This window comes from Wyeomyia smithii, chromosome 3 (genome assembly GCF_029784165.1).
Source record: "Wyeomyia smithii strain HCP4-BCI-WySm-NY-G18 chromosome 3, ASM2978416v1, whole genome shotgun sequence".
Lineage (NCBI taxonomy): Eukaryota > Metazoa > Arthropoda > Insecta > Diptera > Culicidae > Wyeomyia > Wyeomyia smithii.
The window spans coordinates 272,661,693-272,675,881 of record NC_073696.1 but is presented as its reverse complement, the minus strand read 5'-3'; the positions used below and the strand labels follow the sequence as shown (position 1 = coordinate 272,675,881).

The following is a 14,189-nucleotide window of genomic DNA, read 5'->3' as shown; positions in this document are numbered from 1 at the left end:
AAAGGGGATAAGTTGACTATCACAGATGCAGCAATGCACGAGATAGAGACAACAACCAATGTCCCTATAAATAAGAGGCAGTATAGATTCCCAGAATCTACAAAAAAACAAATTAATGAAGAAATAGACGAAATGCATCGCCAAGGCATAATAAGGCCTAGCAAAAGTCCATGGAATGCACCAGTTTTGTGCATACCTAAGAAGGATTTAGATGCGGAAGGGAACAAAAAGTACAGAATTGTAGTAGACTTTAGAGCTCTCAATTTGGTTACTAAACCATTTGTTTACCCCATTCCCCTAATAGATGAGATGTTAGATACTATAGGGGATAGTAAATATTTTTCTACATTGGATTTGAAATCAGGATTTTATCAAGTTCCGATTGATCCAAGAGATGCGGCGAAAACAGCATTCTCAACCCCGAATGGACATTATGAATATACGAGAATGCCCATGGGACTAAGAAATAGCCCATCAACTTTTCAAAAATTAATGAACTCAGTGCTATATGAATTGCCAGACATAAGGGCTCGGGTCTATCTTGACGACATTTTAATATACGGAAGAAGCATAAAAGAACACAACGAAAATCTGATCAGAGTGTTGAGAGCTCTGAGAAGACATAACTTGAAAGTGGAACCCTCAAAATGTCAAATATTAAAAACAAAGATAAATTATTTAGGACACACTATTGACGAACACGGTATACGTCCTATGAAAGATAATATTGAAGCTGTAAGGGATATGCCAGTTCCAAAGACAGTACAAGGAGTGCGCTTATTCTTGGGAACAGTGAATTTTTATGGAAAATTCATCCCAAAAATAGCGGAAACTCGAAAACCTTTGAATGATTTATTAAAGAAAAATGTTCGTTTCAAATGGTCAGACGAATGCCAAAGTGCATTTGAGAAATTGAGAAATTTTCTAACATCGGATACTCTTTTGGTAAGACCAAAGTATAACGATACCTTTGTGTTAACTACGGATGCGAGTGACTACGCAATTGGAGCAGTCCTCTCAAATGAAAAAACACCAAATCGACCCATAGCCTACGCTAGTAGAGGCTTAGTAGGGGCCGAAATAAGGTATCACGTAATCGAGAAGGAATTACTTGCCATTGTTTGGGCAGTAAATCGATTCAAGCACTATATATATAATCAAAAATTCATCGTTTATACAGATCACAGACCTTTAGTTTCTCTGTGGAATCTGAAAGAAACATCTCACACCTTAACTAGGTTGAGATTGAAATTGCAAGGTCTGGAAATGGACATACGATATAAACAAGGACGAGAAAATATAGTAGCCGACTTTTTGTCAAGACTTCAACATGAAAATGTTGAAAAGGCCAACGACACTAACGAAAATACGGTCGCTGTGTTGACTCGTCAACAAAAACGACAACAGGATTTACTCATAAATGATGATGAGAATTCCGATGATGTCCCTGAAGATGAAATCTCCAAGATATTAAACTCTGACATTTCGGACAACGAAAAAGTTACCTTAACCGACACAAATGACGCCTTAAAAGACGCAACATATCTATCAGCGGAGGACTTCAAAATCGCTCTGAAACAGGAATTGATTGATGAATCAAAAGTGGTTATTACAAAAACTATTAAAGATGAAAAATCATGCGACGCAAGATTTGTCATCCTAAATAGCAAAACTGCTTTCAATGAGTTAACATCTTTATATGATTACCCTCACGGTATCAAAGATTGGGTCAAAGATAACCTTTTGACACATCCTTCAAATAAGGTAGCAGGAATATTACTCGAAGGGAAGAACAACTCCCTAATGAATTTTGACAATTTTATTGATTTAATGTTAACATATTTCAATAACTGCCCGGATTTCATTCTAAACGCAAAGACAATTCACATGATCTCGTTTAGAAAGATAAAGCAATATCAGATTTTACAAATAGTAAAATATATTGCGTGGAAATTGGATATCAACATCATTTTATACAACGCAGACAGTGAACGAACTATAGTAAACAAGGACGAAATTCAAACAGTTTTGCATGAATTCCACGATGCGCCTCTTGGTGGACACGTAGGAGCAAAACGAATGCATCAACGAATAGGCACACTTTTTGTATGGCCTAACATGAGAAGAGACATTGAGAATTATGTAAAACAATGTGACTCATGTCAGAAGAACAAGATTTGGAGCCATAACAAAATCCCAATGAAGATAACAACTACGTCATCAGAACCATTTGAGAAGGTTTTTATAGACATAGTTGTCTTACCAGAATCCGATTTTGGTAATAAATATGGACTTGTCATGCAAGACGACCTAACCAGATTCTTGGTAGTAGCACCAATGGAGAATCAAGAATCAGAAACAGTCGCCAGGACATTTATAGAACATTACATTTGTAAATTTGGAACACCTGCTGAATTAGTATCAGATCAAGGTTCAAATTTTATGAGTGAGGTGTTCAAACATATTTGTAAAATTTTGAAAATAAAGAAAATCAACACAAGCGCGTATCATCCTCAAGCCAATTTAGTTGAGAGATCAAATCGTGAATTAAAAACATACCTGCGTCAGTACGTAGTAGGCAACCCACATGTATGGGACCAACATCTGCCATACTTTACGTTCGAGTACAACACGACGATTAACTCTTCGACAAAGTACTCTCCGTTCGAACTTGTATATGGACGATTAGCTAGATTACCAGCATCCATATATAACCAAAGGGAAAATGGTCTAAATTACGAAAGCTACTCAAAAGAGATGAGGTCTGTTTTCAAAAACATTCACTCAAAAGCTAAAGAAAACCTAATTCTGTCAAAAGAAAAGCGCAAAGAGCTCTATGACAGAAAAGCAAACGATTGGCAACCTATGTGGGGAGATCTGGTCTTAGTACATGCCAACCCCATGGGAGTAGGGCAGAAACTCCAGAGCTATTGGAGAGGCCCTTATGAAATCGTAGATTTGCCCAGTGAGCAAACCACGGTAATCAAAAACGGCAACAAACTAGAGAAGATCCACAATAATCGCCTAAGAAAATACCATAATTAAAAGAATGAAATGAAAAAAAAAAAAAAATGAAAAAAAAAAAAAAAAAAAAAAAAAAAAAAAAAAAAAAAAAAAAAAAAAAAAACATTGAATGAAGCATAAAAACACTCAAAGTTCACTACCTCTTCGTTTTATTTTTGGGGTGTCCGGATTTAAAACACATCAACATTTTGGTTGTAAATCCGGACAGTGCAAATAGGAAAAGGACGCCGTTTGACAGTGCGTTTATGTTTCGATTTATCTAAATTTTATCTCACGGCTTACTATGGTATTTATGATGTTTGAACGATCTTTCACATATAAAAAAAAAGCTCCTGTATAACATTGCATCTCATAAATTGCATAAATTACCATCTAATTGAGAAGTATTGATGAAGGTGTCCGGATATTGGTACCGTCCGGATTGTGATTCATCACGGTACAGCTCGGCGACTGATCGTCAGCCCTACTGATTTTTGCGAACGAAGTGGAAATAACAAACACAAAAAAAAAAAAAAAAAAAAAAAAAAGGGGTAAAACCCACAACGAAAGACGAATTATTAATCAATAAAGGATGTGATATTACATTTGTTAACATAAAGATTAACAAAGAAAGTTTTACAAAAATATTAGTATATTATCAAAAAAAAAAAATTATTATTACGTACATAATATTTAAGTCTATTACATAAAAATGTCTCTCAATGAATAAATGTCTACGTCTAATGGCCTATGATCCCTGACCAGAATTGGTCAGGCTTTTTGCAAACAAAAAAAAAAAAAAAAAAAAAAAAAAAAAAAAATCAGCCAATATCAAAATATTTTCTTTTCTCCTCGATTACAGGAGCATTTTTCTTCTCGTTAACCTATTCTGGTTAACGAATGGTGGATTCATTTTAGAGGAACAACACGAGCCGTTGATAAGAATGGGCACATACGTGTTGAAGGTAAGATTCCCGGTATTAGGATTAGAAGAAGGAGGGAAGGCCTTATTAAAATCTAAGGCAGATTATAATTATACTTGTGTATTATTACAAAAAATAATAAAAAAATACACATTGTAATGTCATGCTGAGTGATTTAGAAATGGCATTCAACAAAAGCATGGATATGAATAAGTTCATAAAAGAATTTTTTCCATCCCGAAGAACTCGTGGTTTTATAACAGCCATTGGAGGTATGGATTCTGATGATAGAATTCGGGTGGATATAAATCTGGACAAATTAAGAAGGAACGAGGAATCCTTGGTCTTATCACTAGATCATCAAACTGCGACAATTGATGCTATGTACAAATTTGTAGACAGCTCAATGTTGCATATAGATGATAAGATGAAAAACGTGATGAATACGTTCAACACATTAGGGAAACTGGTCCAAGACGACTTAAGTTTCGCTAGTACATATAAAAAGGCACTACAACTTGAGTCGGAATTAATTGAAATTGGATTTAGAATTCAATCTTTAATAAATGACTTAAATAAACAACAGAATATTATACTACAAGTCTTGCTTAATAAAGACAATAGTATAACATGGTTTATTCAATTACTAGAGCCAGCAATTTTGTTGCAAATATTAAAAGAGGCTGAAAGTAAGATCAAAGGGGGCCTCGAATTTCCAAGAAGACAAAATAGCGGAATATTGTCAGAGATTTTGAGAATAACGGATGTATCCTTTAAAACGGAGAACAACCAAATGTTGTCAATTGACCTGAAGATACCGTTAGTTTCAAAGAGGAAATTCAAAGCATTTAAGGGAAGTTTTATTCCACAAATAAATGGAACTATTATCATGACCATTAATTTGGATCGGAATATAATAATTGAGGAAATTGATAACTATTGGGGATTCCTATTAACGGAAACTCAATACGAAAACTGCAAAATATACATGAATTTTAGAATTTGTGAATTAAAACTGAAGGAGGAAAATTTAACTTCAGAAAACGAGTGCCTATTGAATCTCAGATTCAGAAATTCAACAGAAAATTGTAAGATTAAACTTCTGAGAGTCAATCACGACGCTTGGTTTGAAACCGAGGAGTCAAATGTTTGGGAGTATGTAACCCCACAAGAAGTTGAAGTAAATATTTTCCATGGAGAAAATAAAACAAAATTGATTGTTAGGGGTACAGGTCGAATGAGGCTAACCCCAAACATGAGGATTCAAACAAATAACACAAAAATTTGGTATTCAGATACTACAGTATCGGATAACAAAGCATTAGTAAACACAATGAACTACAAAATAATGAATTTTACGTGGGAAGAAAGTACAATGCATTTGATCCCAACATTGAGTGGAAATTTCTCTAAAGTTTCATTCTATGATCGAAAGAAGCTTTTTGATTTAGGAATCGATGTTGAAGTTCTCAAAAAGCAAAGACCCTTCCTAGAAAATTTAATTTATTCTCCACTTTCATCAGGCTGGACTATAGCTAGTATAGGGACTGGAGCAATAATTATGTTGGCAACGTTGATAGTACTTTTTATTTGTTGCTTTAAAGGGCAGATTTCTTGCCCACAAAACAAAAAGTACGTCTCTTCATATTCCAAGGAAAGGAAGTCGAAACCTTTTAAACAAAGGAATCCAAAGGTTTCAATTCTGAAAAAACCTCGTTCATCACCTCCAAAGATACCGTTGAGAGGACAAAAGATTACCCATTTAGGGCCATTGATCGACCCACGGGAACCGAATTCAGACGCTGAGATGCTTAAAAGGAGGAAAGATATTTTCGCCAATCCAAATTTAGAACATAATGGAGAAATCATGCTCATGCGTGAATTAAATCCACAAGCGAATTTACCAGCAATTCAAAAATTAGAAGAAGAATATATGGAACCAGATATATTTCAAACCTCAACAGGAATAACAAATGAAAGCGATATCCAGGGGATATCAGAAAATAAGACAATTATAAAAACACAAACTAGAAGACCACCAGTCAGAATTCGGTGGTAGAAAAAGTTGATACAGAGCGACAACCTACAGCTAATTATAACATAATGCGTTCGCCAATAGCAACAAAAAAGCATTTGAATGAACCGAAGAGCTGGAAATCCAGGATAAGTAAATGTCTTGTCAAAGATTGTCAAAAATGTCTGCACGTAATAATGTCAAATAGATGAGCACTATAAAAGAATTAAAAGGGGAAGAGGAAACATACCTCCCATAAATAACGCGAAAGAGTAAAACTTTGATTAATTAAATCGGAAGAGACCCCACATTATTTGAAAGAAGGGCCTTTCAAATGAAAATAGAAGAAATGAAATATTGACCTAGAGCGGATAAAAGTTTCCCTCGTTACAATCAGTATCCCATGGGAAATGTTAAATGAGATCGTACTTACCGTTCGACAATAGTAAAATTGAACATTGTCGATAAACTGAATTTTTTTTTTACGATTTTTTATGTTTGAATGGATAGTGAATTATTGGACAAGGGAACACTACCTAGAATGACTGTGATTTGAATGAAATAACAAGGGAGTAGTGACCCAGAATGGTAGTTATTGAGTATACGAATTGTTAATTATATTATATACAGCAATGTATTAAGAATTTATTTTACTCATTTCTTTTTGCAGACAGAGCAAATGAGATACGAACAGGCCTATAGCCTAGGAAATTGAGGTAAATATATATAGAAAAAAAAAAAAAATAAGAATTTAAATCCTGTTTGTAGTAGTCAACAAATACTTTTGACACTACGTAAAATGTATGCCAAGAAACATTTAAACAAACGAAGAGGACTAAAACATAGGGTAACGCCTCAAATTACAAATATGGAAAGACCGAAAAGACACGAAAATTATGAGATACCACAAAGATTAAAAATTTTGTTGGAAAGACCAACAGTATCTCTGGAAGAACAGATAAGACATTCCTGGAATAAGGAAGACTGTTCTGAAAACATATTTGTAGAAACTAATGGTCTCACAGCCCATCGAACTTATGCAAGAAACAATACTGATTGCATAAGAGGTAAAGTTGGGTTCACAAAAGGTCTCCATGTATGGGAAATAACATGGCCTAGTGAACAGAGGGGGACACATGCATACGTTGGAATAGCAACGTCTGATGCAACCCTACAATGCATGGGTTATCAAAGTCTATTAGGACTAGATAGCAATTCTTGGGGCTTTGACATAAACAGGGGCATGACGCTTCATGATTCAATCATTGACACGTACCCGAAAAAACAAAATGGTAGAGAACGAAAATCTTTTGAAAAATTCAAAATAAAGTTCGAGACTATTAAAGTGATACTGGATATGGATAAAGGCACACTGAGCTTTTTAGCCAATGGCCAATACTTTGGAGAAGCCTTCGAGGGTCTCCAAAATAAGACACTATACCCAATAATTTCAACAGTTTGGGGCAGAAGTGAGGTAAAAATGGAATATTTAGGTGGTTTAGAGTCTAAACCAATTACCTTACAGGAATTGTGCAAATACACAATCTGTAAAGGAATGTGTTCAATACATTTCAAAGAAAATGTCAAACTTTTCCAATTACCAAAGTCAATAGAGAACTATTTGTGCCTTCAAGGAAAGGACTTTTGGAAAAGGAGTCTGAACACAGACAGAAAACATGAATGCACAAATTATTGTGTCACAAATAACACGATTGGGCTCCGAGTAAAAGACGTGTGAAAAAAAAAAATTATGGATTTACACACATCTGTCAGCATATTTTTTTTTAGATATATAACTATGTAGTATGATAGAGTTTAATTTTAATAGTATATAATTATTTTTGGGATTATTCTACATTTTATTATACAATTATTTAATAGAAAACAAAATGAGTATATTTACAGATTAATCCTGCCTAAAACCTCAAATCAGGGGGGGTTTTAGGTCAACAGCAATTTACCAGGCGATCCACAGAAGACGAGAAGGAAGATAAACCAGAATGGTGAATAGAAGGAAGGTAAAACAGAATGATGGTATGGTGAGTGTAGATTGCTGCTATACGGTAATGCAAGTGTAATTTTGGGTTATCCTTTTCGGTATTAAATACTTGCATTGCTGTAGACCTGTTTTTTTTTTTTTCTTTCATATTTCCAATATTTTTACTTTTAATTTGGTATAAGATTTTTTGGCTTAATTATTGACAAGAGGGGTGAATTATCATGAATTCTCAAAATTATATATTTGTGAGAAAAATATTTTTCTTGACTCTATATTTTGAGTAAGAAAATGGAAATATTAAAATTAAAATTGTTTTCATTATTAATAAATATTAAAGACATATATGCTTAAATGGGAAAACATGAAAAAGGTATCAAATTGGGAAGAAGTTGACAATAGGAGAGAGTAGAGAATAAAAAAAAAAAAAAAAAAAAAAAAAAAAAAAAAAAAAAAAAAAAAAAAAAAAAAAAATTATTATAATATAAATAAAATACACTAAAATTAAAAGTAAAGTAACATACAATTTAAAATATTCAGAGCGTAAAGATAGGGATATAAAGTTAGGAACTAAGACTAGGGTCAGACAGTAGGAGAACGATAAAAGGATCAGTACTCACCGAACGGACGGCGGAGATAAAAGACGGATGGAGAGAGATGAATCTAGAACGGATTCAGTAAATATATATTTGACTGAATCAGAAATTAATATAGCAGTTGAATAAAACGGAAGAGAAAAGCAGTCTTTCATCATCAATCAAGAAAGATGTTTAAGGAGATAAGACTATTCTATCAGCTAGGAGAAGCCGGATAAGTCATTATATACACACACTTTACACCACTTGCAATGGGATAGACCTGAAGAGCAGGATCGATGAAAACGGGTTTATGTCTTCAGGGAACAGGAAGAATCCCAAATTTATCGGCAGGATTATAAGTGTAGAGAAACACCAGATCAAGTCTTAGGACTACGTGCAACAAATGATCGGTGTTATATCCGAGCATAAAGATTAAAAGCTGTAACATCTAGGATATATCTCAACAGAATTCAGGACTTAGGTCAACCAAGAAAGATCCTGAAACAACAAATATTCTTCGTGTTAATGGGACGGATAATACCAAGGAAGGAGGATAGACAGGAGTGGATAGAGGAGCGAACGAAAGGGGGCGGACGGCTCTCAGGAAAGGAGAAGGAGAAGGAGTACGGAATAGTATGGATAGAACAGTAGTAGCTAGGGAATAGAGTAGTAGGGTACAGAGGCAAAAGATCTTTCATTTCCAAATTATCCAAAAATCAGGTTCCTTCAAATTTTTTTTTTGTAACCCATGCCAAATACTTTCATCATGTTTTTAATGAATTGCATTAATTAAAAACTCGATCAGTGGGGGTTTTATGAGCCGACCTGATTTTAGGCGGTTACAATTAATTTCCATTCTCTTCCAAAGAAGGATTAAGAAAAATCCTAAATGGAAAAAACATCTTTGGAAAAACTTGTCATTAATATGCATGGACAAGATGATGAAATCATTTCTCTTGTCAATTTGTTTCAACATCGCAAGTGTTGAAACTTGAAATTCCATCCACCACTCATGTTATGAAAATATGAAAAGTGGATCATAATCAAAGAAGGTATTGTTTTGATTATGGAGGCAAAAACAATACCTCAGTTATTAAATCGAACGCAAGTTCGAATGTTTTAAGTTTATATTTACAGCAAAAAACTCCAATTCGCGGATGTTTAATCAAAACATGCAACCGAGCGGATTTACGAAAAAGTCAACAACGATTGCATCAGCCGTGCACGGGCACGTTCGCGAGGAAAGAGACGGAAGAGCGGCCCGCTCTCGTGAGAAGACGACGCCGCGGGAAAATTCGGAGTGACCGGAGTAGCGGCGAATACTTAAGCTGGGACTTCAAGGAAGTCCGACGTCGTAATAGTGATGCCCCTCGTGAGGCAGGTGCCTACGTCGATATAGATAGTCCGCGGTTCGTTTAGGTGTTAACTCTTAAGTTTTATTCCGCGAGGCAGAAGTGATGCCCGTTGTTTAAGTTTCGGTTTAGTGTTTAAGTGATTTAATATTTTTTCAACTTAACTGATAGATTAAGAGTAATTAAAATCGAGCAGATGTAGTGCAGTTAATCAAAGGACATATCACATCCAGCAGTAATAGTGTCTAACCACTCGGTACGTATTCCGCTTCAGGAATCATAACTGTGGTGTCTCATCTCGAATCTGCTGCTCAGAACAACAAACCATTCTATAATAGTTTACCCTATTATGTTGTTGTTATTTCACCCCAAACCCGCCTGTTGGTTGCTTTGAGATACTCTTTGCCGGAGTGTTGTTGTAGCTAAATGAAGTTCTTTGCCGACGATTGTGTCACTAAGTGGAGACGTGCCGAGCAGCAGACTATCAGGCAGTAGACTCGAAATACAAAATAAACTTTGGAATAAATTCTCGTATCTTTTTCTACCGCAACTTTTGCTATTGTTAGTGACGCGGCACTGAGCTTCTGATATTTCCCTAGGATCACTCTTCCGTTCCATAGTTTGCACGTGGACTAACTTTTGATTAAATGCCGAAGCGCTTGCCGCGACACGGTGCCCGGGTTTGCCACGGTGTCATCCTTCAAAATGTCAATTTGTAGCACTTTGCTGGTTTGCTCCAATCAACGCTCCGGCAACCGGTTTCAGGGCACGCTAAAAGCACAGTGCTTACTAGGGGCTATCTGAATCAATATCAAAGTTGCTACACAAGTCAAAAAACGATAAGACTGGGTAGAGAGGAACCCGAAAGTGATATGAACTTGATGATTTTCGAAGAATTGTTCTACTAAAAATAGAAGTGGGGAGGAGTTGGTGCTGTGTTCGGGGGAAACATCCTCGTCAGGTTCGACAAAATTCAAACACAACTCAGTACATAAAGAAGGACGATGTCCGTTTCGTGGAAGACGTTTTATCTTTCTTCTTGGGCCAAGATGAATCCCAAGCAAAAAAAAAACGAAACAAAAACCCCTTTGCACTGTTTACAAAGTTGCCAAACGAACGGCAGCGAAGCGACAGATGAATTAGCGGAAATGAAAAAACTTTGCTGCTTTCTTCTGTAACATCGAACGTTGTACATTTGCAGAAAGTAACTTTAGATGGAACATTTAAATCATGGTTGAAATTGGAGATTATTTTAACAAAATGATATCGTTGCATAAATTACGAATCAACGACCAAGATGGGAATAATTCATGCTTTAAAAGCGTAAATTGAATTCAGTGAGTTGTCTTGTTGGAATTAAACCAATTGATAGAAAAGGCAACAGAACGAAACAATATGCTGTTGCCAGAGTGTTGAGAAAACGTGTGTGTGCTTCTGTTTGTTTTGAATTTACCCACTAATTGGCTGTTTGTTTCGGTTTGTATTGCCTCTCATCTGTTTGATTTGTCTACAACGGTGAGGAGCTGGGATGCCAATCATAATTGCCAGTGATATCGGCCGCTTGGCGCGTAGGAGATGCCGTTCCTAAATTTACACTAGATTTATTGGGAAAATTAGCTCTGATTACGAGACCGAAGTAATGTTTGTTCCTTGTTTCGCGAGGATCGTTAATGTTGACATTTACTTCTCGCTTAACTAAGAAAACATCGCCGGGAGCGCGATTTTCGTTTCGGGGTAGGCCTTACTGTAAGCACTCTACTTATTTCAAAGCTAAAGCATTTTATAACATAAACGCCTTCTGTTGTAAAACGATAAAACAGAACTGATAAAAAGTGACATTATTTTTTAAACTCTTATCCAATTTCAACTTGTCGTCTTGGTTATAGTTGCAATCATTTGCAAGGAAGAATGTATAGTAATTGTTCCAAGCGTTTATCGCTTCAATAATTAACTTCTGTCTCCACTGAGGAAAGAAACTTTCCAAATGAATTAATGTCTCGTGAACTGTAAGGATTTTTTTCTCTAAACAAGAGGTCAAGCGCTACAGGAAAAACGGCATCAAGAAAAAAAAAGCCTCTCGAGCTTTTCATAGACGAATATTTTTATACCGTGTCTGTTCTATGAGTCACAATTACCAGTTTTAATTAGCTCTTTGAAAATGAATACTTAATTTCATTTGCAAACAGCCAAAATAAGGCAAACCAGGGACAATTTTAATGAATTCCACGAATTGTGATCATTCCAAGGGGATAAATTTCAGTTTCTACACGCCGCTCGAAATATTCCCATTACAGTGTTACCTTTGAACCTTGTATCTACTGGAAAAAAAAGTCCTAACGATTTTCCCTCTAGATCAGGTCATGCGTCTGCTTTGCATTCTATGTAATGTAAACTTACTCCCAACCGATCCCACCTGAATACTGTCTATATTCGGCTCGGTCCTACCCCCATCCTCACCAACCAGCTGTTCCAGTTCCTACACCAAGGCACGGATAAGAAGAAGAAGAAAACCCGTCACAAGGATACAAACCTGCACAAACAAGCTTCAAGAATAAAAAATTAAGAAAAAAAAAACTTGAACCGAACCAACAACACTTCGCCCGTGCATCGCTGCTCCAAACGAGAGACTCTCGCCGTCGCGTTCTATCATCACAGTAAGGGTAAAAAGTGGGAAATGAAAACATAATCATTTTTCCGCCGTCATCCCGAACCCGGTCTTAAACGGTGTCATATCTGCCAGCAGAGATCTTCGAGATGACACCGAAGGCAGGTACAAGTAGTATACACTCCCGTACATATGTAAAGCTTAGGAAATCAAGGTTGTGCTGGGTTATTTTTTTTTCTTCCCCACCAACAACCAGCCAGAGCAGAAACACGATGGAGCGGAAAATCTATGCACAACGAAGGAAACCCTTCTCCTTGACAACGGTTTCCGGCCGTTGTTCTGTTCCTGTCCTCCGGACACACAAGCGGCAGCAACCTGGTGAGAGTCATCGAAATCGTCTTACACCAGTCGGCAGAAGGAAAACGACAGCACCGACTGAGCACCGACCCGTGCGAACACCGCTAGGAAAGGATTTTCCGCTGAGGATGAAGCAGATAATGCATTAGCAAAATTGGATTTTTCAAATAAAATTTTCCCGTCGCAAAATGCGCTCTCGGCTTATCTCGGCATCAGCAGCGTTGCCGCCGTCAGTCATGCATGCCATGTACGACCGACGACCTTCCTCCAGTTCAGGTTTGGAGCGTCGACTGAAATTGGTCTTGATTAGTAATTTGCTGCTACCTTTGGGGAGCCCCATTTTCCATTACGATTCGCGATACCCACCAGAGATTTATCACCAGATCAGTGCCAAATGAGGCGCTTGATTAAGCGACAAGATATAAAATTCCCCAAATTGTACTGATGGAAGAAGCGAGCTCTTCAATGGTGACAAAGTCCGAAAATATAAAGTATGATATCTTATTATCCCTCGCGAATTCAAAGGTTCCCACTCCAGAAGCAAAAAGGATTTGTGAATCGATAATATACTCACACTCCTCGGTACCAACAATAACGTGCTTATCACCACTCCACACCGTATAAACGAATGAATATTCATCGCTTCTCGTCGAAATGGTCGTTTGATGCGTGTTTTATTATTATTTTTTATTCGGCACGAACTCAGGTGTGGAATCTTGACAGATGCGTATTACTTTGCACTTTTAGGCACAGAATGGGTCGAAGTTGGATGGTACGTTTTGATTTGCTTTATTTTATTTTTCTCAGTGCCGTTATTTGAATTTTTTATTGCTAGCTCTCCAGTGTATTTTAAAAATTTTCATAAAACTCTCCTCATCCTCAGTTCAACATTCATAATATTTTCTCAGCGCTTTGGTTTTCTGAATGACGGTTAGTTTCAGTCCAGTTGCTTTATTTTTAGCGCCCCAGATGCATTATAGATATCCGGCTGTAAGCACCCTGATGAATTTTCATAACTTTCACTGAAGCTCAATTTCAAGGATTTTTTAAAAATATTCTGCAATGATCCAGTACTTTTCATCTTGCATAGCTGTGCCTTGAGAATTATTTAAATAGCCACTTCGAGGGATAATTTATCTCTTCGTTGAACCATTTTTCCACTAAAACAAAAGTTATAAAATCGAATAAAAAAACAAAGCTGAAAGTAGGTAATTGACGCTGCAAACTAACGCAACTTTCTTATAGAACGGAATATTCGATTTTAAAATTCCTAGGCTCCAGGAAGGTTTCTCTCTCTTTCACATTTTCTCTCTTTCGCATTTTTTCTCATTCCCTCTCTCTCTCATTTTCTCTCTCCTTCT

The 14,189-nt window shown here is 36.3% G+C and overlaps 2 protein-coding genes across 9 annotated transcripts in view; one reads left to right on the top strand and one right to left on the bottom strand.

The window, feature by feature from the left end:
* The window catches only part of LOC129732389 (high affinity cGMP-specific 3',5'-cyclic phosphodiesterase 9A), a 446,233-nt gene that overhangs the window by 257,455 nt on the left and 174,589 nt on the right, over positions 1-14,189 (bottom strand). The gene's annotated exons all lie outside the window — the stretch shown is intronic.
* Positions 3,811-9,863, top strand: LOC129732390 (uncharacterized). 2 transcript variants are annotated; one of them, XM_055693242.1, is made up of 2 exons: positions 3,811-6,656; positions 7,846-9,863. In XM_055693242.1, exon 1 carries the CDS (start codon positions 4,090-4,092, stop codon positions 5,983-5,985), a length of 1,896 nt encoding a protein of 631 aa, XP_055549217.1. In that variant the 5' UTR covers positions 3,811-4,089; the 3' UTR covers positions 5,986-6,656; positions 7,846-9,863. The 2 variants fall into 2 exon arrangements, with proteins under 2 accessions (XP_055549217.1, XP_055549216.1); XM_055693241.1 differs by having other exon boundaries at positions 7,822-9,863.